This window comes from Malania oleifera, chromosome 4, assembly GCF_029873635.1.
Source record: "Malania oleifera isolate guangnan ecotype guangnan chromosome 4, ASM2987363v1, whole genome shotgun sequence".
Classification (NCBI taxonomy): Eukaryota; Viridiplantae; Streptophyta; class Magnoliopsida; order Santalales; family Ximeniaceae; genus Malania; species Malania oleifera.
Genome location: NC_080420.1, coordinates 23,181,102 through 23,205,746, shown reverse-complemented (window position 1 = coordinate 23,205,746; position 24,645 = coordinate 23,181,102). Strand labels below are relative to the sequence as shown.

The 24,645-nt window shown below is 36.1% G+C and overlaps 1 protein-coding gene across 3 annotated transcripts; it reads right to left on the bottom strand.

The window, feature by feature from the left end:
- Positions 1-533: 533 nt before the first annotated feature.
- LOC131153371 (uncharacterized) lies at positions 534-16,637 on the bottom strand. 3 transcript variants are annotated; one of them, XM_058105641.1, is made up of 2 exons: positions 16,294-16,637; positions 534-745 (listed from the first exon to the last, which is right to left on the bottom strand). In XM_058105641.1, exons 1-2 carry the CDS (start codon positions 16,453-16,455, stop codon positions 674-676), a joined length of 234 nt encoding a protein of 77 aa, XP_057961624.1. In that variant the 5' UTR covers positions 16,456-16,637; the 3' UTR covers positions 534-673. The 3 variants fall into 3 exon arrangements, 2 of the variants coding, with proteins under 2 accessions (XP_057961624.1, XP_057961622.1); XR_009136219.1 differs by lacking the exon at positions 534-745 and adding an exon at positions 10,922-11,370; XM_058105639.1 differs by lacking the exon at positions 534-745 and adding an exon at positions 10,922-11,287 and having other exon boundaries at positions 16,294-16,587.
- Positions 16,638-24,645: the final 8,008 nt, after the last annotated feature.

Here is a 24,645-nt window from a genome sequence, read left to right as displayed (position 1 = left end):
ATTGGTGCTACTACGCATCTAAAGATAGGTACTATGCATTTAATAAACAATTTTTATGCAACCAATATTACTCAAAATAAATAATTATTTTTCTTATTTGATGATTCGAAAATAATCAAAATTCATTTACTTAGTACACACAAACATAGTTCATAACACTTCTAAACATGTGTATGACATTTGATTCACCAATAATAGACATATCCTTTTGTGAGTGGGCAACCCATAAAAGCTTATTTTTTATATGTTGAATTTGAATGTGTAGATTTTGGATAAAATATAATACAAAATTATATAGTATTTGACCCAAATTTACACAAATCAAAATTTAAGATATAAAATTCATGCTTCAAAATATAACTTTAAACTTTTTGAACTTTATAATTCCATATATGCCTCCATCAATTGTGTAACCACCCCAAATTACTACCATTCTTTTTCTTTTCTTTTTTCCAGTCTATGATACCATGCTATAATATCCTGAACCCGAAATGGGTACCGCGCTAACATGTCCATCACATAAATCTAACCATGCAGTAAAAAGAAAATCAATATAACATCGCAGATACAATGCCAGAGTACTAATGCCATCATAATTACATAGGCTACTCTTCAAATATCTTACTTTACAACCCCGAATGTACCAAAAACATCACTATATACATAAAAGGTCTCACCAGCACTTACTTTTAATAACACTATCTAAGTCCTGTCCTGGGGTGCTAAGCTCGATGCCCTTGTGGTCCTGAAATGTTGAGATATTTATTCGAATGAGACGCCTCTCAGTAAGACAGGATAAGTTATTACCAGTGTGTGGCAGATGAGCTTTTACACAAATAACATAATTATTAATTAAATTGTAACTGAGATAGCAATTGAATGTAAATACATATCATAACTCACACCTATACCATTTAAAATACCCTTTTTCTATTTGATCATACTTTTAGTTGTAATACATAGTTTTTATTTCTGTAAATCCACGTATATATATAACTGTGAAGACTTCCATGGATGGATAATTGTAATTATGAATTAACCTCGCATGATCGGGTTGTGCGGCCCGTAGGTTGGACTTAACCATGACTGGCCTACCAGGCTAAGTCAAACAATGATCCGTTTGTAGTACGATTGGTCTGCTTAACTTCGTCCAAACTGACAAGGAGCACCTCTACTCTCCTCTAAGGCACAATCAACTGTCATTACCACACTCTATCTGAGATGTGTGGTTGCACTATCTATATTGTATTAGTTACGGTACCGCGCTCTGTGTTTTATTTTGGTCTGTTAGGGTTCTAATACCGTATAATACTATTCTTGTATATTACTGTTTTACCATGATTCTATATAAACTGAAATACCATGATTATGTAATAACTGTAATACCATGATTCTATAAAAGCTATAATATCATGGTTCTGTAAAAGCTGTAATATCATGGTTCTGTACAAGTTGACATATCATGGTTCGATAAAAACTGTAATATCATGATTCTATAAAATCTATAATATCATGGATCTATAAAAACTGTAATGTCATGGTTCTGTAAAAGCTGCATAAAATTCTATATTAAAACTCTATACTAAAACTGATATTTCTTATGTCACACAATTTGAGTGATGCTCATAATACTATAATCTGTATGTGAAAAATTGTATTTTACTACTGTGTGGGAAAACTGTATTTTTGGCAATATAAAAATAATATATATCATCTATAGGGTTTTTCCTAAAACTCAAATTTTTGCATTTTGCCGAATATGTATAACATATGAAAAATCATAAATTTCCACACCCATAATTTCATATCCTGTAATATCTAGAAAATCATTTACTGATATCCCATTGTTGGAATTGGTATATTCCCAAGAGGGGGTAAATTGGGTATTTAAAAATTTATACCTAGGTTCAATTCAATTCGCAACCAATATAACTCAACTTAGGGTCTGTCTAAGCAAATACCAAAAACCCAACAATATAAAACTGAGCAAATAAATAAAATAGATACGGCAGACTTAGTATTTATCAATCATTCACAATAATAAAAACATAAACATTCAAGTGCAGAAAATAAATTGCGGAAATTATAATCAGGCACAAGAATTGTTATTGGGGTTCAGCCAAACTTGCCTATGTCCTCGCTTCAAGCTAACAAGCAAAAGGATTCCACTAGTTGCTCACTTACGGGTGGAGCGACACCGTTTATAATACCCTTTCCCTACTGGGCAAGGGAAACCCTAGGTTAGATTAACAGGGTTGACCACAATCTTTATAACCTCTCCTTAAAGGGACGGAAAAGACCCACCTTAGGCCAGTCCTGAATTACAATTGTTCCTTACATATTAGATCAACGTCCCCTCAGGCTATGCCTAGAATACAATCAGATAATATAAATTTTTTGTACAATCAAGATGCTTCTTACACTAAGCAAATATATACCACAATAAACACAATACAACCAATGCACTCAAGTATGATAGAGAATTAATGCTCAAGTGAGATTTGGTTTAAACAATGTATCTACTCACAACAAGATATATATATATATATATATATATATATATATATATATATATATATGTGAGTGAGTGAGGTCTTTGATTCTAAAAGATAGATTCACAATGTAAGCAATCAAAGAATCTAAACAACCCAAATTAAATATCTCGAAGATATTTTTAAATGATAACCACAATAGATATCTTGGGTTAAAAGCTTGCAAAGAAAATATCTAAGATAATATGCAAGCTTTCAAGTCTTGCAATTAGGATGTCAAGAATCAGAAGCAAAGAAATGATTTTCCCAATCAATATTTGTATAGGAAATACTATGGGAATAATCACACTAGTAAAACTCTCAAAAAATATTTTCATCAAATATGTATTTGTGTGAGAGTATATGCCAAGGGAAATGATGTAAGATAACACACACAATTGCAACAATCAATTTCCCTACAACTTGCAATTAATTTGCAAGTGAGGAGCTTAATAAAATGATACTCTCTATTTCAAAATGGTTTTGGCAAAGAAAATGAGAGAGTATGAAAAATTAGGCTTGAAAAAAATGTTGTATGGGCAAATGGGAGTATAAGAATTTGAGAGGATTTTTCCTTAATCTATTTGCTAATCTCCTGCCTAATTAAAGCAAATGAAGTGGTATATATAGTTTTCCCTCAAAAGATAATCGTTGGGACTCAAAGGGAATTTTGAGAAAAGTTTAATTAGCATTTTTACCCTAATTACCACAATTAATTCTTGGCAATCCGAAAGATTCGGTCTACCGTGGCCAATGTTCGATCGACCATACTAAAAGGTTCGGTCAACCACTTTAGTTTTAAACTGTAGGTATGGTTGACCAAATCAAGGCAATTTTGAGCCCTTTGTGGGTTCGGTTGACCACTTAGAGGTTCGGTCTACCTAACTTTGAATTTCGGTCGACTGAACTCATTTTGAACTTCAAGTTCGGTCAGCTGAGGAAGGTAGAAAAAAGTACTTTTGAAGTTTGGTTGACCAAGGAACCTCAATTCAAAAATGGGTTGATCGACCGAGCCAAGTCAAATATTTGACTTCTATTTTTCGGTCGACCGACACATTTTTAACGGCCTATGTTCAATCAGCCGAAGACCTTTCAAAGCTCAATTTAGGTCCAAATTATGATTGAAAGTTTCCCCTATTCATATAGGCATAATTTTTGAAATATAGGGGATTTTTCATGAGGTGCTTGGGAACCTAAGATCAGTCTAAGGCCTAGACTTTTAAATTAAACCCAAAAAAATCTAGCATCGGTCGACCAAAGTCTTTGTTAAATTTACTTTAGCCCTTGAACTTTTTCAACCCTGTGTGAATAAGCTGTGGCATTTTATCTTAAGGGTATTGGTTCTTATGGGTCAATCTATGGTCATTAAACATTCATCCCTATCATGCATGCAGAGCATTATTACAGACCATTAAGTATTACAGGCCCAAATATTAAATGCATTACAATACAACACAAAAAAGTCTCCATTCTTTTTGCCCCCTATTAAGCCATCATGAAGTATGATCTTTGTGGTCCTTATGGCTTCCTTGTATCCTTACCATCTGTACGTGCAAAGAATTAACCCTGTTCATAAGCTCAGTGCACAGGTAAGATACTAATACTTTGTCAGCATCAAAGTAGGGATCAGACTCAAAAAGTCAACACCCATAATCATATACTACACTTTAGCCGGTAAAATTTCTAAAAATGACTAGCATAGCTTATTCCCCTTATCCATTTACTAAGAGCGTGCCTGCGAGTACCCTAAACCGACGCCTATGGCGTTCCCACAAATCCCTAAATTTACATGCCTAAGTTCAACCAGCTCAACCCCAAAATTATCATTATTTAAGATTCTTAGGCCCACACACTCCATTAACCAATTAAACCTTTAATCAACAACATAATCAACTCCCTTACCTCAACTTTGGAGTGATGCTCAGGATCCTTAAAACCCAATTCTACTCCAATTAAGTTGACGAGGATCGACCCTAGAACCCCGTGGTAGTGTCTGATCGTCAAATCGGGTTGAAATGAAAGAGAAATCAAAGAGAGAAGGGAGAGGGTTTTGCAGGTTTTAGAGAAAAAGAGAGATTTTAATTTTGATTACATGAAATGGCTTGCAAGATCTACTTCTAGGTGAAACTGTCAACGGTTTCCTAAAACCATCAACAATTTGGATTTTAACCCCTCCATTTTTCCATTGTATCGTTATTGGCCCGTAGTTACTTAAAACTGTCGACGGTTTTCAAAACTCCCCCAAAATTGTCAACGATTTGGTCCTTCACCAAACCGTTTCTCTATTTTCCCTTTATTTTCTTATTATTATTTTTCAGATCTCTACATTCTCCCCTCCTTACAAAAATTTTGTCCTTGAAATTTGCTATCTATCGTTTGCACCAACCTTAAAGAAAAACGTTAAAATTTTATTAATTACCCTTACTTATAGTGGAGGAATACTATGGTTACAACAGGATCCTAGGAGATTACAATCAATCACATAAAAATAAAATTCTTCCAAAACCATTCATAACTTAGAACCAAAAATACTAACTATCCTACACTATACAAGCCAATAAACAAAGCAATCTATTCATCTTTGGGCCTCACTGAATAGGCGTGGGCATCTCTAGCGCATCTTATCCTCCAATTCCCATGAAACTTCTTCTACTACGTAGTTGCGCCAAAGTACTTTTACTAGTGGGATCCTTTTAGTACGTAAGTCTTGTTCCTTCCGATCCAGAATCTGCACTAACACTTCTTCATATGACAAAGTATCTTTAAGTTCCAGTGCCTCATAACTAATCACATGTGAGGGATTTGGGACGTACTTCCTCAACATAGATACGTGGAATGCATCATAAATCTTAGATAGCACCAGAGGTAATGCTAACATATAAGCAACTGGACTCACTCTCTCTAATATCTTAAATGGTCCAATAAACTTAGGGCTTAATTTACTCTTTTTCCCAAATCTCAATACTCCTTTCATTGGTGCAATTTTCAAAAACACAAGGTCCCCTACACCAAACTCCAGCTCTCGTCGACGAGTGTTGGCGTAACTTTTCTGTTGACTCTGAGCTGTTCTGATTCTGTCTCTCATAAGTATGATTTTCTCAAAAGTTTGTTGTACCAACTCTGGCCCCAAAATCTACCTTTCACCAATTTCATCCCAAAATAATGGAGATCAACACTTACGACTATACAATGTCTCATACGGTGTCATCCCAATGCTGGTCTGGTAGCTGTTATTATAAGCAAATTCGATCAATGGTAAAAATTGTATCCAACTATCTCCAAAGTCCAGGACACAAGCTCGCAGTATATCCTCTAATACATGTATGATCCTCTCTATTTGTCCATCGATCAGATGATGAAATGTTGTGCTGAACATTAGCTGAGAACACATGGCCCTTTGCAAACTCTTCCAAAACTGAGATGTGAACTGTTGGTCTCAGTATGATACAATGGACACTGGTACACCATGTAGTACTATCTCCTGTATGTAAAACTCTGTCAATCTACTCATCGAGTAGCTAACTTTGATTGGAAGGAAATGGGCATTCTTCGTCAATCAGTCAATGACTACCCAAAAGGCTTCCTGTCCATGTAATGCCGGTGGTAACCCTATGACAAAGTCCATCGAAATGTGTTCCCACTTCCATTTGGGGATGTGAAGTGGCTGCAACATTCTCGCCGGTATCTGATGTTCAGTTTTCACCTACTGGTATGTCAAACACTGCTCTACATATTCAACGATTTCTTTCTTCATATTACTCTACCAAAAAGACTTCTGTAGATCCCCGTACATTTTAGTGCTTCTAGGGTGCACTGTATAAAGGGATCGGTGCGCTTCATCCAAAATAATTCTATTAATCTCAGCATCAGTAGGTACGCAAAGTTTGGTACGGAACCTCAAAGCTCCATCCTCTTAGATATTAAACTCTACTCCCTGACCGTTCTGTACTTTATCCATAATCTTTACTAATTTTGTATCTTTCATTTAAGCAGCTTTAATTCTTTCTTGTAAAGTGGGCTGAAGTACTAGATTAGCAATGAGTGCCTAATGATTTCCCTCTACCAACTCCACACCAAGTTTTTCTAAATCCATCTGGATCAAGTACTAAGCCACCACTACTGATACTGATGAACCCACTAATTCTCGACTCAAAGCATCAACTGCCACATTAGCTTTTCTTGGGTGATAACTAATGGTGCAATCATTATCTTTAATCAACTCTAACTACCTTCTCTGTCTTATATTTAACTCCTTTTATATGAAAAAGTACTTCAAGCTTTTGTGGTCAGTGAAGATCTCACACCTACCCCACACAAATAATGTCTCTAAATTTTCAATGCATAAATCACCGCTGCTAACTCCAGATCATGGGTAGGGTAATTCTTTTCATATTCCTTGAGCTACCGTGAAGCATAAGCTACGACTTTTACCCGCTGCATTAGAACACACATGATCCTTTTGTGTGACGCATCACTGTAAATCACAAAACTCTCTTCTCCCGAAGGAATTATCAGAACCAGTGTAGTGACGAGTCGCTGCTTTAATTCCTAAAAGCTCTGTTCACACTCCTCTGTCTATTTATACTTAGCATTCTTCCTGGTCAAACTAGTCAAAAGGCTTGATAATTTAGAAAATCTCTCTACAAAATGGTGATAGTATTTTGTCAATCCCAAGAAACTCCTGATCTCATGAACATTTTTCTGTCTCTCCCAGTCCACCACTGCTTTTATCTTGTTCGGATCCATAGAAATACAACCCCTAGATATAACATGCCCGAGGAATATAACTTGTTCCAACTTGAACTCACACTTTTTGAATTTAGCATACAGTTTCCTTTCTCTCAGTATCTGAAGAATTGTCTTCAAATGATTCTTGTGCTCCTCGAGACTCCTTGAATATACCAGAATGTCATCAATAAAAACTACAACAAGTTGATCCAGATACTGGTGGAAAACCCTATTCATCAGGTCCATGAATACCGTAGGAGCATTTGTTAGTTTGAACGGCATAACCAGGAACTCGTAATGGCTATACTGAGTCTGAAACGCTGTCTTTGAAACATCTTCTACCTTGACCTTCACCTGATGGTACCCGGATAGAAGATCAATCTTAGAGAATACTCGTGTTCCCTAGAATTGGTCAAACAGATCATCAATACGAGGAAGATGATACTTATTCTCAATTTTTACTTTATTTATTTCCCTATAGTCAATACACATCTTCATTGTCTCATCTTTCTTTTTCACAAAAAGTACTGGCGCTCGCCGGGGTGACACACTGGGCCTGATAAACCCTTTGTTTAGTAGTTCTTGTATCTGTTCTTTCAATTCTTTAAATTCCACTAGAGCCATTTTGTACGGCGCTTTAGAAATCTGTGCTGTTCCCAAAGATAGGTCAATAGTAAACTCAACCTCACGATCAGGAGGCAATCCCAACAGATCCTCCAGAAACACGTCAGGAAAATCATTCACTATCGAAATATCTTCTAACCTAGATTCCCCTTCTAGCGCTTCTTTAATATAGGCCAGGTACCTCTGCCATCTCTCCAAAAGCAATTTCCTTGCCTAAACAACTGATAAAATCTGTGGTGGGGAACACATACATGTCCCCACAAATTGGTACTCATACTCTCCTGGAGGTCTGAATACTACTTCTCTCTTATGGCAGTCAATACTGGCATAGTTGGCAGCTAGTCAGTCCATTCCTAGAATTATCTTGAAACCATGCATGTTTAGAACTACCAAGTTAGCTAGCCAAGATCTCCTCTGAATACTGATTGGACAGTCTTTGAGTACCTTTCTACACAATACTATGGTCTCGATCAGTGTAGCCACTGATAAACTAACACCTAATTATTGAGTTTTTATTTCATATAACTTGATAAACTCCCGGGTTATGAAGGAGTGAGTCGTCCCTAAATCAAATAAAACAATAGTTTTATATGATAAAATAGTAATAATACATATCACGACATTGCTTGCCAACTCAGCATCTCTCGGTGTCGGAGCACAGACATGTGTAGGGGCAGTGTTCCTCTACTGATTTCCTTAGGGTGCTTGATTGTTCCCCCGGAATTGTCTAGGAGTTGGTACGTTGTTCAATGGCCCATGACATACCTACGCAATGTGTCTGGATCTCCCACACCGATAGCAGACATTCAGTCCCACAAGGTATTCCCCCCACGTGCTTCTTATCACATCTCGGACAAATCGAGTAGGTCTGAATCCCCTGATACACCCGCCTTCCTATTTCCTGTCTCTGTCCCCCACTCTTTCTCCTCCTTGGACCTTGGCTAGAACCTACTTGAAACCTAGTAGGCATGGGCCTCTTTCTCTGACTCTGTCCCTATGTGCTCTCTGTCGACTGGCCTTGGCTACGGTGGCTTTATCCACCAGCTCAAAAAAATCTCGTATCTGTAGAACTGCCACCTGATCATACACCTCCTGTCTCAATAGCCTCTCAAACCTCTATGCCTTCCTGAACTCATCTGGGATCATGAAGGGGAAAAACGTGACAACTCCATAAATTTAGCAACATCAGATGACCAGAAATTCCCTCATCTCAGCATCTCTAATAGAGGTGGGGAAGTAACGGTCAAAAAAGATCTCCTTAAACCTCCCCCAAGTCAGGGCTACTAATACAGGTCTCTGCTCCTCTAGGAGCCTCATTGCAGACCACCATCGCTCAGCGTCTTCTGTCAGTCTAAACGTAGCTTATAAAACTCTCTGTTCCTAGGTGCAGTTAGTCCAATGTTGGGTCATTGGACCTAGGTTGGGTATTTGGTTAGGCTAACTTGAACCTAGATCAAATTGACTTAAGCTCTCGGGTTGGGTCTCAAATAATCGAGTATCATCATTCAAATCCAAATATGAACCTAAGCTTCCAAATCCGAGTCAAAACCCAAAAAGAAACTTAAAATTTATTTTGGTTTAAAATTTGATTTCTCTCCAAGGATTTAGTTTAGATTTGAGCTTAAATTACAGGATTCAATCAGAATTAAACTGACTAACACGAAATTTAAAGGACCAACCTCTGTTCTTGAATATGCTATCCTACCCTTCCCTTGCCTAAGCCTCTTTATTTCCAAGCTTTTGCTGCAATTTAACCTCTTTAGTCTTCAATCCTCCTCAATTTTCTTTAATCTCAGCGACTTAGCCCTTCCCTCACAATTCTTTCTCAAAATTCTCGATGAACAATTCCTTTTCTTCAATCATTTTGTGTCTCCATCTCTATGTCCTTGTCCTTCTGAAGTTCTCTATATATAGGCCTAAGGAGCAATTGGACTTAAATTTAATTGATCAATGAATTTTAAATTGATTAATCAAACTTAAAACTAATTGGCTAATTAAATTGATTAACCAATTTAAATTACTCAATCACATTTAAAAAAAATCAATTATTTTTTACATGGATTGATCTTCAATTATCCAAGATAAGGAATCTTTTAGAAGCTGTTTTAATGAAATTCGCATCCAGATTTACTAGATCTCTCAGAGATTGGTTGTGTGTGTGTGTGTGTGTGTGTGTGTGTGTGTATTGAGAATATGACCTACCTTTTTATTTCATTCATCCTTTTTTATTTTTTTTATTTCAATGTAAAAATTTAATTTTTCTTGTATTTTCATTTTTATTGTATTTTCTAAGTTTATTGCATTAATAAATTTCACCAAATTTGTGTTATATAAGCCCCGGACAAACTGGGATGTCTACACTTCTTTCAAAACAAGTCCATCTACATGAAAATCAACGAACAAATCAAATGATAAACTCAGATTTCATAATAGAAAAAGCACAATGTATAATAGAAACCAAGACCATAAACCACCAAAAATCAAGCCCATTTCCATTCCATAAACCCCAGAACAACTTAGTTTTCCCAATTAAGACTTATGAGCTTTGATTCATTAAGTTAAACCTCAATTGAACCTAAATTCTAACCCTTTATCTTGAAATTAAAGTCCAGTTGGATGTCAGTTGCGAAATTGAGAATCGATTAAGCTTCATTTCTTCTTCTTTTTTTTTTTTTTAAGCTCAATAAGTCCCTAATAGCTTCAAAACCAAACCCCAAAATCCCAATTCCATCTAACCACCAAACCAAGAATCAATAGTCTTAATGGTCAAATTGAAGTTCAAATTGACACTTAATTTTTAAAGTAAAGTTCGATTGGAATTTTGTTTAGAGGGCAAAATCAAATTGAATTCCATTTTTGAAATTGAGACTTAACTGAATCTCAAGTTTGTTAAATTAAGCTCAGTTGGAACTTAAACCTTAACATCAAACTTCATCAATGCAATTGCTGCATCATTTGGGCACAAGTTCATATTTGAGACACAAGATTAATATGAAAACTCTACAAAATGCAACCTCAACATTCAAATTAAATAAATATGCAAACAACATTTTATCGCCTCCTCACTTAATAACATGACATTTCATTAAAACTGACTCACATTCCTCTCAAATTGTTCAAAGTTCAACACAATCTCACCAATTTCACATGTCATCTCTCAACACACAAATTTCACATGGTAGTCATACATTTAACAATCAAATTTCTTATCACACGAACCTAACACACACAAACCCATTTGGTTTCATCTTTTAGAAAGGGAATAAGAGGATTAAGGGTATTAGGAAGATTCTATTCCCATTTGGAGTTGGTAGGAGTGAGCAGGGCAGCACCTTAGCCGCTTGAGAGAAGAGGGACTCCATTTCTGGAGTTTGGATGTTGGAGAGGAGATTAAAGAAGACTTGCTACAAAATCCAAAGAATACTTCAGAAGAACCACACACGACTGAAAGCAGTTAGCAACCACCAATTGTATGTTCTACACTGTTCTGAAAAACGAATGCACAACAGAATAAATTGATCTTACAACGCAATACTCAACAATGAAATATATAGAACAACAATTACACATATTATAATGAAAGCAATAACAATGACACAAAGAATTACGTGGTTCGGCAATGCCTACATCCAAGAAAGCAATCGACAATGTTTTTCTTACCATCTTGTGTCCAAAGACTTGAACATTACGTAGTAACAACATAAACCATATATATTTCTCAAAGGTTTTCCCTCCAAAACCCAACCTCTCCAGTATCCTAATTCAAAACACGAAAACAAATGTCGAGTTCCCAAGCCAAATCGTCGACAGTTTAATACCAATAGCAAATAGTTGAAGAAACATACTAAAAACTGTCGACTGCTTCACTGAATCTGGGCCAAACCGTCAACAATTTCCTCCTACAAACTTTAGCTACTGTTTTCTTCCATGTTTTCTCATTGTACATGCATTCCACTCAATATATAAGCCACATCTCACAACAATCTCTACCTTGATGAATATACGCCCCTTAGGAGAAAATTGAAATCATAAGCTCCCTGCTACACCTTGACATTGGGAGATTAGGTTGGGACCGTCTCCCATCTAGAAACTAGAGAAAAAACCAAATCCAAGCAACGCTTGAACTTTTCGTGGTAGCTTCAACTTTTGCCAAAAATCCTAACTCGATTGTAGATATAACAACCGGAGATTGCACCTTGGACTTCCAACGAGGCCTTCTCACAACAGCAAACACATACCCTGCTATTAACCTTTTGTCATCAAAGCCACCTGTATATTATGCATTCAAAAATCTCATAACTGATGGATCACTCTATTGCCTACCGAAACACCCCATTGCACATGCATAGGGGACCTTTGACATATTTTGAACATCACCGTTTATCCTTGGGTACCAAACCGTAGACAATTTACATTGATTCTCCACAAAACCACCTTGAGACATCCACAATCTCCCCGCAGTTCTATCCATAAAGCCACCCTAAGATAACCCCAATCTCCCTGCAACTCTATCCTTGTGAATCTTCAAACCAAAACTCTTCTTGGTCGTACCCAAAACCTTCAAGTAAAACATATTTCTCAATAGAGTTCCCAATTGATTAGCATCGGTCAAAACCTTCCTAGCAAATAACATGTTATCCATAAAAAACAGAAACATCACCCCCCCCCCCTTGCATCCTATCACCCTCTTCCCTTCTAGAAGTTTCACCAACTCCCACATCTGGTTCAAATGCAGTAACTTCATCTCCTCCATCATAGCACTCATCCATCTATTTTTCCCTTTCCTTTTGCACTGCATCTTGAAAAACAGTAGGAACCTTGTTGGTAGTAATGAATATAAAAAACACTGAAACTTCAAACTCATACCTAAGTGGTGGCTTGATAATGCATCTAGGCCCGTTGTTTTTTTGTAGGTCTCCCGAGTTATAACTCCTTGCATTATGAACAATGTCATCTCTGCCCTGAGTCTATATCTCCACCTACATCACATGGTTATTGTTGCTGCAGTTTTCTGTCACTAATTTCTCTTCATCTAACTGAGTATGCTGCATTATGGTTTTCTCACCAAAAATCATGTCTTCATTGACCACCACCTTGTTTGCTATAGGATCACCTAGCTTGAACCCACCTTTCTTATATACCCTAGAAATATATACCGTCTAGACATTACACCAAACTTAATCTCATCTCACTAGAAACGTGTATAGCTAAACCTCCAAACTCTCTCAACCCAGGGTAGTCTACCGCATAACTTGTGCAAAGCTCTCCTACAACTTTCTCATCTAACGATACCTTTGGCAATCGATTAAACGAGAAACACGTCATACTCACTAACTTTACTAAAAAGTTCCTTGCAAGCCCTGCATACAACTCGACATGTTGCCTACAAAACTTTTTGAACAGAATCAATGTACTTAATTCCAATGTCTGACCTAAGGATCTCTCTTCCAATTTGATTTTCCACCTCAACCACAAGATAAATCTGGCAAACATCTCAGACTTGTGCCGCATGAAGTATACCAAGACCTTTTGTGATAAACTCATAAAATACATATGTCCATCCCATGATGACATCCTCACCGATCCCCAAACATCTGAATAAATGTAGTTATGAATACTTTCCGTCTTGTATGTGGTTGTTTTACACAAAACAATATTATCTGACTCAGAATCTATAGCTGCAGCTCAACCTACAACTATGGTACCCCACAGTGCATAGATATTTCCTACTAACTTTTGTCTTTCATCACCATCAAGTTGCCTTCACAAGCTTTCATTATCATACTTTGAAACTTGCAACTATACTCATTATAATCTAAAGTGCCCAATGAAATCACATTCTTCTGTAGATCCAGTACATGCCTTACATCACATAAAGTTCTCACAATGCCATCCTACATTTTAATTCTGACATTTCCTATTTCAATAATTTTGCATGAAATATCATTTCCCATTAGAATAGAACCAGAATTAATTGACCTATAGGTACCGAACTAATTTCTATTTGATGTCATGTGATAAGAACATCAAGGATCTAGGATTCAAGAATCTGTAAGGCATTCTGAACCTGATGAAACATATAACATATCACCATCATTGCTCCCTAAGTCTCTTTCCACTACATTCGCAGATTTTGATGAACCCTTCTGATTTTCAGTATTCCCTCTTTTCCACTTTGAACACTCCAGTTTTATGTGCCCAATTTTCCCACACTTAAAACATCTTATGTCCTTCTTCCCAAAATGCGACTGTGATCCACTCCGGAACTTACTTTTCCCACGTTCCTGGTTACCTTTTACCACAAGTCATTAACCATGTGAAATTTCATCACTAGCCATCTTTCTTTGATGAAAACCCGGCAATGTGCATGTTACCTTTCCAAATTCAGTGTTTCTTTACCCCATGTTAGAGTAGTAACTAAATTCTCATACGTGTGAGACGCAAGTAGGGGATTCAATAACATCAATGACTTGTCTTTCTCCTCGAACTTCACATTAACAAACATCAAATAATTTACAATCTGATTGAATGCGTTGATGTATTGGTTCAAATACAAACCCTGCACCATCTTAAGCCAATACAACTTTTTGTTTAAGAAATAATTTGTTCAATAAAGACTTAGACATATACCAGCTTTCCAGTTTCTGCCAAACTGTTGTCGGAGAATCCTCATCCATGACGTGATACAAGACGTCATCAGCCGAATAAAGTTGGATAGTCGACATCGACTTTACTTCCAATTCATTTCAACTTGTTTCATTCATGCTTTCTCGTTGAACTCCGTATAAAGCCTTTACCATACCTTACTGCATTAACAGATCATTAACCCTTTTCTGCCATAAACCAAAGTTTCCCATTCTATCGAACTTTACAACATTGAACTTTGTAAAAGAAGTTCCAGAGGTCATTACAATAATGCTCTAATACCAATTTGTTGTGAAAAACAAATGCATAGCAGAATAAATCGATCTCACAACGCAGCACTCAACAATGAAATATACATAACAACAATCACGCATATTATCATGAAAACAATAATAATGACACAAATAATTACGTGGTTCGACAATACCTACTTCCATGGGAGCAATCGGCAGTGTTTTTCTTACTATCTTGTGTCCAAAGACTTGAACATTACATAGTTACAACATAAACCATGTATGTATATAAAGTTTCCAAAAGTTTTCTCACCAAAACCCAACATCTCCAACATCTCAATTCAAAATTTGAAAACAAACACCGAGTTCTTGAGTCAAACCATCGACGATTTGCAAAACAACCATCGATGGTTTAATACCAAGAGCAAACAGTCGAAGAAACAAACTCAGAACCGTCGACTGTTTCACTAAATCTGAGCCAAACTATCGACGGTTTCCTCCTGCAAACTTCAGCTACTGTTTCCTTTCATGTTTTCTCATTGTACATGCATTCCACTCAATATATGAGCCACATATCACAACATAACACTGTGAAAGGAGGTAGCTATCAAATCTCTAAATGACACTACTGTTGGAATTATGTGAAGATTTTTTATGTTAGATAAGTTGCATTGATTTTGAAAACTAGTTCATATTTCCAAACTAGAGGCCAACTTGAACATCATTTAGTAAGAATCATTCAGATGCTAAAATGGAGTAGATATTACGAAGTCAGATTAAGCATTGGGTTGGAAGTTAGTTTTGACAATCACTCTGAATGTTGGTTTGAAAACCAAATTGAAATGTAAAGTTGCATTGATTTTGAAAACTAGTTCATATTTCCAAACTAGAGGCCAACTTGAACATCATTTAGTAAGACTTATTCAGATGCTAAAATGGAGTAGATATTACAAAGTCAGATTAAGCACTAGGTTGAAAATTAGTTTTGACAATCGCTCTGGATGTTGGTTTGAAAACCAAATTGAAATCTAAATCCGTGATATGAGTTCAAAATTTTGTGTGTTTTGGGAATCAATCTGAAATCAAACTGGATTTGGAATCAAATTAGTGATATTAATGAAAATTAGTCGGTGAGAGCGCAAATCAGTTTAAGCAATCAGGTTAGAAAGAGTTATTTTGAATGAAGATTGAAAAGGCTCTATGAAAATCATAATAAACATGGGGATGGAAACTGGTTTAGGTATGATTAGAAATCAGTTTAAAATCACTTTGAATATGAGATTGAAATTCAATTTATGTTCAGAAATCGGTTTGGGTTTAGAACTCAATGAAGTGGAAAGACAACTGAGATTGAAAACCGATTTGTGTTCAGAAATTAGTCGAAAGCAGAGGTGACGAAAAATTACTTTGCTGAATCTACCGAGGGGGTTCGGTTGAGTTTGTAGGAGGATAGATTTCCAGAAGGATAGATTAGAAGAAGAGAGAATAAGAAGAAGAAGAATAGAGAGAGAGAGAGAGAGAACCAAAAGTACCTTCGCGGTGTTCTGTTGCTGCAGGAAGAAGCAGGGCCAGAGGTCGGGGTCGACGTAGGATGGGCGGTGATTTGCAGCCACACGAGTGAGAGAGGGAGATGTCGGGACAGTGGCCGTAGATGCAAAGCGCTTTGTGCCAGAAACCATAGCAGCTAGCGACATGGCTCCTCACAGCAGTGGGCAGCTGCAGCTCGAGCGCATGAGAGAGAGAGGCCGTGGCTGGTGTTGGCTTGGCCGAGAAACCTGAGCAATGGCCGGTGGTCTGGAGCAGCGGCAGTTGGCGCCTAATGTGTGGAGTCGTTAGGGCTTCTCTGCGAAGGAGGGGCCCGGTTTGGGTCTAGCTTAGGTGCGGTTTGGTAACATTGTCAAAAATGAAAGAAAAGTGAAAATTAAAATCATAAACAAAAATTAAAAATTAGAAATAAGTAATTATTTGGTTATTATTTATGTAGACAACTCATTTTATCTATGTTAATCTTATGGGTCATTATCAATTTTGATAATGACAAATACTTTGAAATTTAATATCTATTAAGTTTGTATATAGGTTTATAATAACAAAATCATTTTATGGCACATGAAAACTTGAAGACTAAAGACCCTGAAGATTCATCATAATTTATATTTGTATAATTTGGATTTGTAATAGTAATATAAGAATGATCTGTAATAATTAATGCATAGCATGTATGTAAAAACTAAAGTTCAAAAACCGTAGAAATCTTAGGGAACACCCTTCAGTCGACTGACGCCAGGTTTTTGTGCATACTTCAAAAGGCCTTAGAAAAGACCCTAAATCCCAGCACTTGCACATAAGAAAGTCCCTAACATCATTTATTATATCAGGGGAATCAATTCAGGCTAAAAATGAACTTAATAGAAAATATTGAGAGGGTTTGGGCGACCGAACCCAGGCCGTGTAAAATGGCTCGGGTGACCGAACTAATCAACATGTTGACTTTGTGTTCAGGCACCCGAACTCGTTTTGAGCGTATTGTCCTCGGGCACCCAAACCTATTTTAGGGCACTTTTCAACTACCTGGGCAATCGACGACACGTTCAAATTGGGCTCAGGCGACGGAAGTAGTCAATTCGGTTAACCGAACTATGAGTCGGGCACCCGAACTAACTAAACAAATGTTACTGACTTTTGTTTGGCTGATCGACTCACTATTCGGGCACCCAAACCACTAAAAACTGGATTTTTTATTATATCTATTCGGGCACCCGAATCTCAGGCTGGGCACCCGAACCTCAGGCTGGGCACCCGAACCTCGCGGGTTAAAATATTTTTTACTAATTTTTTAAATGGGGTAAACTAGGTTAATTTTCTTAATGGCTTTTAAACAAATTTAATTATCCCCATTGAGTCCCCAACAGTCAAAAAATCCTCCTTGCCCATAAATACCTGTTCATTTGTTATAATTAGTAAGGATTAACAAATTGATTAGGGCCAAAATTCTCTCAAAATCAAGAATCCCTTTTTAGCCTATAATACTCTCTTACACTTCAAAACTTCATTTTCCTTCATCATTCAAGTATTGTAAGTATATTTTGAGTGCTTGTGCTTAATCCTCATTAGCTCATACTCTCATTTGTTGTGCTTATTGTTTTTATTATTAAGAGTAAAACTTTATGTTCTCCCACCGATTTCATTTGATAAATCTTGCATGGGAAGACTTAGTGGCTTGTGATTCTTGCATTATCATTGCAAGTTACCTTAGCTTATATTTTGTGTGCAAAAATTATTTTCAAAGTTTGCATTCAAACATCCATTGTGCTTAGAACATTGTGAACATCTTATTAAGATTGTTTGAATCATCTAGCTTGCATATTTGAAACCTTGATCTGATATTGTAATATTCATGCATTGTGTTTCAAATCTTGCTTTAAGATACACTCTTGTGCTTGATAGACCATAGACATAACCTTGAGTGTTGATTGCACACATAGAGCACTGAGCTTATAGTTCTTACATCATTGAGGTGCATTGATTATATTGAGTTGTACTGGTTCACATACCTACTTGTGTAAGAAGCATATTTCCGTATACAAATTTTATATGCATTGGTTGTATTCCAGGCGCGGACCTGAAGAGGGAGACTAGTCCTGTGGAATAGCCTCGGATTGGCTTAAACTCGGTTAAGAAAGTTAGGTGCACCATCCTAGTAAGACATGTAGGTTGGGGTCAGTCCTATAAATTTGACCTAAGACCTTCTCCGCCCCGCAAGGAGAGTTTGTAAAGGTTGAGGTCAGTCCTATGCTAATTGACCTGACTGTATTAGGTGCTACTCCACCCGTTAAGTGAGTCATTAGTGGAATCTTCAGGTTTGCGAGCTAGAGACGGGGACGTAGGCACAGTTGACTGAACTCCAATAACATATCGTGCATGTTCTTTACATTTCTACAATTTATTTAATGCACATGTATGTTTTATTGTGAATGATGCGTATGGTTTAAATTTCCGCATATTATATTAATCTGCGCATTTGGGATTGCATGAACTGATTCTAGGTTGTGATATTCTGCTGACATTTGGTTTAACCTAGGAATAAGTTTTAAAATTCCAATTCACCCCACCTCTTGATAATGCACCAAAGTTAACAGTCTAGATCTTCATAATTTTAATTTTTTTATTTTTAATTTTAATATCTTTGAGGATCTTCTCTTAGAAAATTGGTTTCTCATTTTGCTGATTCACACGACTCAATTCAAACATTTATATAATAGATTATTTTGTAATGTTTCATTTTTAATTAGTATGATAAAAAATAAAGAAATAAATACATGGAAAAAAAAATAAGAAAAAAAAAAAAATAGCTTTCAATGGCCTTGGAGCTTTATTAGGCCAACCTCCCAAAATCCTACACTTGCACACACAAATGAAGAAGAATTTTCAGTTGGTGGCAACTTATCCGGAGGCCCAAATGTTGGGCTTGCTTTGCATTCTTGAGGCCTATTGTGGGCTTGTACCAGTACAAAATTCATGTTGGGTTGTTTTTTGAAATTGTAGACCCATAGTATTAGTAAATAAAATAAATCAATCAATCAATCATTCAAATCAATCAATCGATCAATCAATTACTCAAATCAATCAATAAATGGAGGGCTAATGAGGGTCCTTTCTTGCTTCCTCCTCGACCTATAAAAAGGTGCTTCGCAAAAAGGAGTGGAGAAAAAGGAAAAAATTGATTTCTAATAGTGAGAGAGAGACGAAAGAGTGAGGTGGAGAGATTGAAAGAAGAGGCAAGACTCCGCCAAGTGGGGAAAGAAAGAGGAGTAGTTGGGAGTTATTAAGAAGCAGTAAAGAGAAGAGAGCAGAGGAAAAATTAGAGGAGAAGAATCTAAAGAAGGGAGAGCTCTGCTGATAAAGACAGCGGCCAGAGAGAGAAAAGTCTGAAAGGTAAGTATCCCCAATTTCTTATGTATGCATGTGATTCTCGTTGAAGTTAGGTTTGATTGAGCAAATGCTGCAAAATAGATGTGAAATAGAGAGAATTGTGTGACAAAATTAATTTGTAGAATTTCAAAATGTGTTTGATTTTCAAAATTGAAATCATTTAATGAAAAATTGGCTAATATCATTTGAGTCTTGACCTAAGTCTCCATTCAATCCTTAAAAAGAAAAAGAGTTAATGGGACATGTGTCACTGTATGGACGATGACACATGGCATCACCAAGTCCGCATATTCGGGTGGTCACGTGACACGTTCTTAGCCGTCCAAATTTTGCTTTCTTTGGATGGTCTTATGTCACCATGTCAACGATCCATTTCTAACTCCCTATACCCATCGTCCTTCGCTATATGGCAAGGTGACATCATGCTGACATTACCTTACCATGTTTTATTTCTTAAATTCAAACAAAAATAAAATAAAAAATAAAAATTACTCAGTTGTTGCCATGTGTCACTTTGCATGGTTGACACGTGACAACCTGATCGTAGGATCATCCCATTTTTTAATTTTATTGATTTATTTTTAATTCATTTTCAATTCCAAAAAAAAAATGAAAAAAATAGTACAAAAATCTAGAAAAAAAATAAAAACTATTTGAGTCACATTTTACCCAATAAATGGAAAAAAAATACCAAAATTAAATAAAATGGAGAAAATTCTTTAAAAATCCAAAAAAAAAAAAAAAAGTAGAAAAATCTTGGAAAATTCTAAAAAATTCTTGCAAATTTTTTGAAAATCTGGGAATGCTTTAAAGATTTTTTTCTCTTAACTTTGATGAATTTGTGTAATTATATATATATAAAATTTTGTGTGTTTGTGCATCCCGATGATAAAACAAAGGGTAAAAAGTATTTCAAACCTCACCTATATCAATTCTGAAGGGGGTTTTTCTAATAAGATTCTGTCATTTGGAGGTCTTATTAGACATTCCTAAATCATACTTGATTTTACATTTTTCTACATAGGGGATGATAATACATTCCACTCGCATAACTATACTTTCAATCCCAACTTTGATAAATGCAAGCCGAAAGTACTAGTTCCTTGGTCTAAGATTAGTCTAGAGACCAATCAACGAGTAATAATTAGGTGACCTAATCGCATCTAAAAAAATTATACGTTTGTGGCAACTCCCTCAGAACATTATTATTATACCCCTCACCATTCTAGAACCTTCTCCGAGTTGTTGTAATAGTTTGGCAACTTTACTAGGAATGCTTGGAGAGTCGAACCATTAATTAACTATGAAATGTCCCAAGTTTGAATTTGATGATCCTTTGATTGCTCCATGATTTCAATATTTTCTTGTATATATGATAATTGATGATATATGATTTGATTCTTTATATGTATGTAGTTTTTATGTTTCAAATAAATTTTATAAATGAATGGACAGGTATATGTAGGGTATGATAATGTAATGGAATGTGGGTTCGAGCTTACAACCTTCTGTGTGTGCACACGCTTTCACAAGTCTTTTACCTGATTTTTACTCTTTTAGGATTAGATAGGGGTGTAGTGGTCCCAGCTTCTATGAGGCATAAGTCTTCATTGGTGCGTGAATTACTCCACTCAGTTTGTACCTGGTCCAAATCCATTAAGGAAGGATAGGGGACATTCTAAGAGACCTCCTGTCGATAGAAATAGAGCCTAAAACCATACATACTTAAATCCTATTTCCTTTCATAGTTTAAAGCCTTAGAGAAAACTCGTAATCAATGGATCCACCTAGGTTGGGACAGGAGTTTCATCCTTCTTCACATACTTCGTCCATTTTTCTATTGAATATTATTTTAAGGGTATTTTTTTAAGGATGAAACAGGGTTATTAGTCTTGAGGATACCACCCAGTCTCTTATTTTGTAGTGTTAGTTGGCATTAATAATCCTATTAAATTCCCTTCCCATTTGTTGTACATTAAACATTGTTAATATTTTGTCGCATTTTGTTTTTGCATTCGTTTTAGGCATACACACTACTTTGCCAAAATTCTGGATTAGCCTCAAACTACATAATGGATGGCTTGGTAGCAGTGTATAAGGAAAAGGAAACAGAAGTGTAGCAATATTGATAAGGTTAGAAAAGTCAACAGGGAGACAATTTGATTGAAGAAATTAATGTGATGTTGCCAAAACAGATTAAAGTCGACAATTAATTAAATTTTTTGAAGGAGTTAAGGGTAATCTGGTTAGATTGGTGTGCTAATCACGTTAATCATTAGGTCACATATTTTCGATCACTGTGTCTTTAGGTAGCGTCTGCCCCTCAGACTTGGCCTTCGACTACTAGGATCTCACTTTAGTTTCAAATGAGAAGGGAAGCCTAAGAAACAATATGGCTACAAGAAAAGGTAAAGCTACAAGAAAAACTTTGCTTAACTAAGGAAAAAGCCATCACGACCGAATTAAATGCTCAGTAGATGAAACAAAAGGAGCAAGGAAAATCCTCTAGTACCAGTAGAATTAAAATAGAAGAAAGAAATGTACCTGCAAGCTAAGGAAGAAATAGTAGCTTTGAGAAAGAAGTGGAGGTAACTCCAAGAAATTGCCAAGCTGAATAGGAAATTACTAAAAACCTTTGAAACTGAAAATGTGGAGAAGTCCCTAGTCTTGCAGTAACTTGGAGCCCAACTACAAAGTTGGGACATTTAGCGTAAACAATTGCAAGACAAATATCAAGACGTAGTGCCTTATGTACAGAAAGCAAGATATTAGGAGATAGAGTTTCGGGCACTAGATCATCAAGCATTTGAAATGACCTTTCAAATCCAAGGAATTGCTAATAGGACAAGAGCTATGACTGAGAAAATGAAGTAGGTTGAGCATGGAGTGTAAAGCTACAAGAAAAACTTTGCTTAATTGAGGAAAGAGCCATCACGACAGAATTAAATGTTCGGTAGATGAAGAGAAAGGAGCAAGGAAAATCCTCTAGTACCGGCAGAATATTAAATAGAAGAAAGAAATGTACCTGTAAGCTAAGGAAGTAATAGTAGCTTTGAGAAAGTAGTGGAAGTAACTCCAAGAAAAAGCCAAGCTAAATAGGAAATTACTAAAAACCTTTTAAACTAAAAATAAGGAGAAGTCCCTAGTCCTACAATAACTTGGAGCCCAACTACAAAGTTGGGACATTCAGCGTAAACGGTTGCATGCCTTATGTACAGAAAGCAAGATATTAGGAGATAGAGTTTTGGGCACTAGATCATCAAGCATTTGAAATGACCCTTCAAATCCAAGGAACTGCTAATAAGGCAAGAGCTATGACTGAGAAAATGAAGTAGGTTGAGCATGGAGTGTATCCCAAACAATTCAATCCTAAAGTTGTAGAAAATATACATGATGTACACCAAGAACTAAGTTGATTTGGACGTTTCCATCAAGAATATGGGGCCATATATTGTTCACTGGTGCAAGCCAAATATCAAGACGTAGTGCCTTATGTATAGAAAGCAAGATATTGAGAGGCCGAGTTTCGGGCACTAGATCATCAAGCATTTCAAATAACCCTTCAGGTCCAAGGAGCTGCTAATAGGGCCAGAGTTATTGTAGAGAAAATTAAGTAGGTTAAGCATGGAGTGTATCCCAGACAGTTCAGTCCTAAAACTGCATAAATTATACATGATGTACACAAAGAACTAAGTTGATTTGGACGTTTCCATAAAAAATATGGGGTCAGTTTTTGTTCAACGTTCTAATAAAATTAGTTGCAAAAATAAATAAAAAACAAATAAAAATAAAAATGAAAGATTTTTTTCTTTTTGCATCCAACTTTGTATTTTTCCCAAACCTGGTGGAATGAAAATATGTGGTGTGACGGGATTTCTCTAAAAATTTTAGCAAAGTAGTTGTTTTAGGTTGGATTGCATTCATGAGCATTACATTGACTTTTTTAGTTTGATCCCTGCTTTGTTTATGACAAATCACAGTATCTCACTTGTGTACTTAGTGTTTGAACATGTATATATCTCTGTAAGCACAAGTGATAGATGTCGTATGGAAGTCGTAAAAGGACGTAGAAGATCATATTTTGGCATATTTTATGGGATTGAAAAGGAGCAAAGCATGAAGACTTTGTTTTATTTTGTGGCTGTAATAGTAAATTAGGGTTGTATGCATGCATATTCATGTGATTTAAATTGAAGCACAAATACCTTAGATTGACCATAGGACCCCCAAGTAACATGAAATTTTTTTTTTCATAAAATGCCTAACTTATACAAAGGTTTTAAAATGCTTTTGAAGTTAAAAGGAGGCAAAAAAAAAAAAAAAAAAAAATTACAAAGGGGTTAGTCAACCGACTAGTCATCCGAAGCTATTTTCTAAACCAAATCATTCTTATCTTGAAAAGTGATCAACATGAAAGTTTTGGGATTCTATCGTAGATATTTGTTGATACTAAGAACGTTCAAATTGGAGTTATATAGGAAAGGTTATGGCCAAAACACTGAAAGGTGTTTGTAATAAAAAAACTCCCTTCATGTTTCTTCCATCTCATTGATGGGCATTTTTCTCAATTCATAACTTCTTATCTTAAAATGTGTTCAACATGAGAGTTATGGGATTTTTTCTTTGCTTTCTATTGATACCCATAACGTTCAATTTGGAATTGTATGAAAAATGTTATGGTCAAAACACTGAAAGGTGTCCGCATAGAAAACCCGAGGACAGCCAATTGAACCTTACGTGTTTGAAGCTTCAGCCAACCGAGATTGGCCTCAGCCAACCAAACCTCATGAATTTCAAGCCTCAGCCGACCGACTGTCTCGGTAAAGTGTCCAAAAGGCTAGAAAAAGGCTAGTTTTCAAAAGATAATAATATTTTAACTTCCCCAACGGCTAGTTAACGGTCAAAAATTAATTTTGCCTATATATACAATCCCAAAACACTTAAAAATTGTT

What these genes read in the sequence shown, in the direction of transcription:
- LOC131153371 (XM_058105639.1), bottom strand. Translation starts at nt 16,455, where the DNA reads ATGTCGCTAGCTGCTATGGTTTCTGGCACAAAGCGCTTTGCATCTACG. An exon ending in AGCAACAGAACACCGCGAAG is followed by an intron (nt 11,288 to 16,293) that starts GTACTTTTGGTT and finishes TGGATTTTGTAG; the next exon opens with CAAGTCTTCTTTAATCTCCT.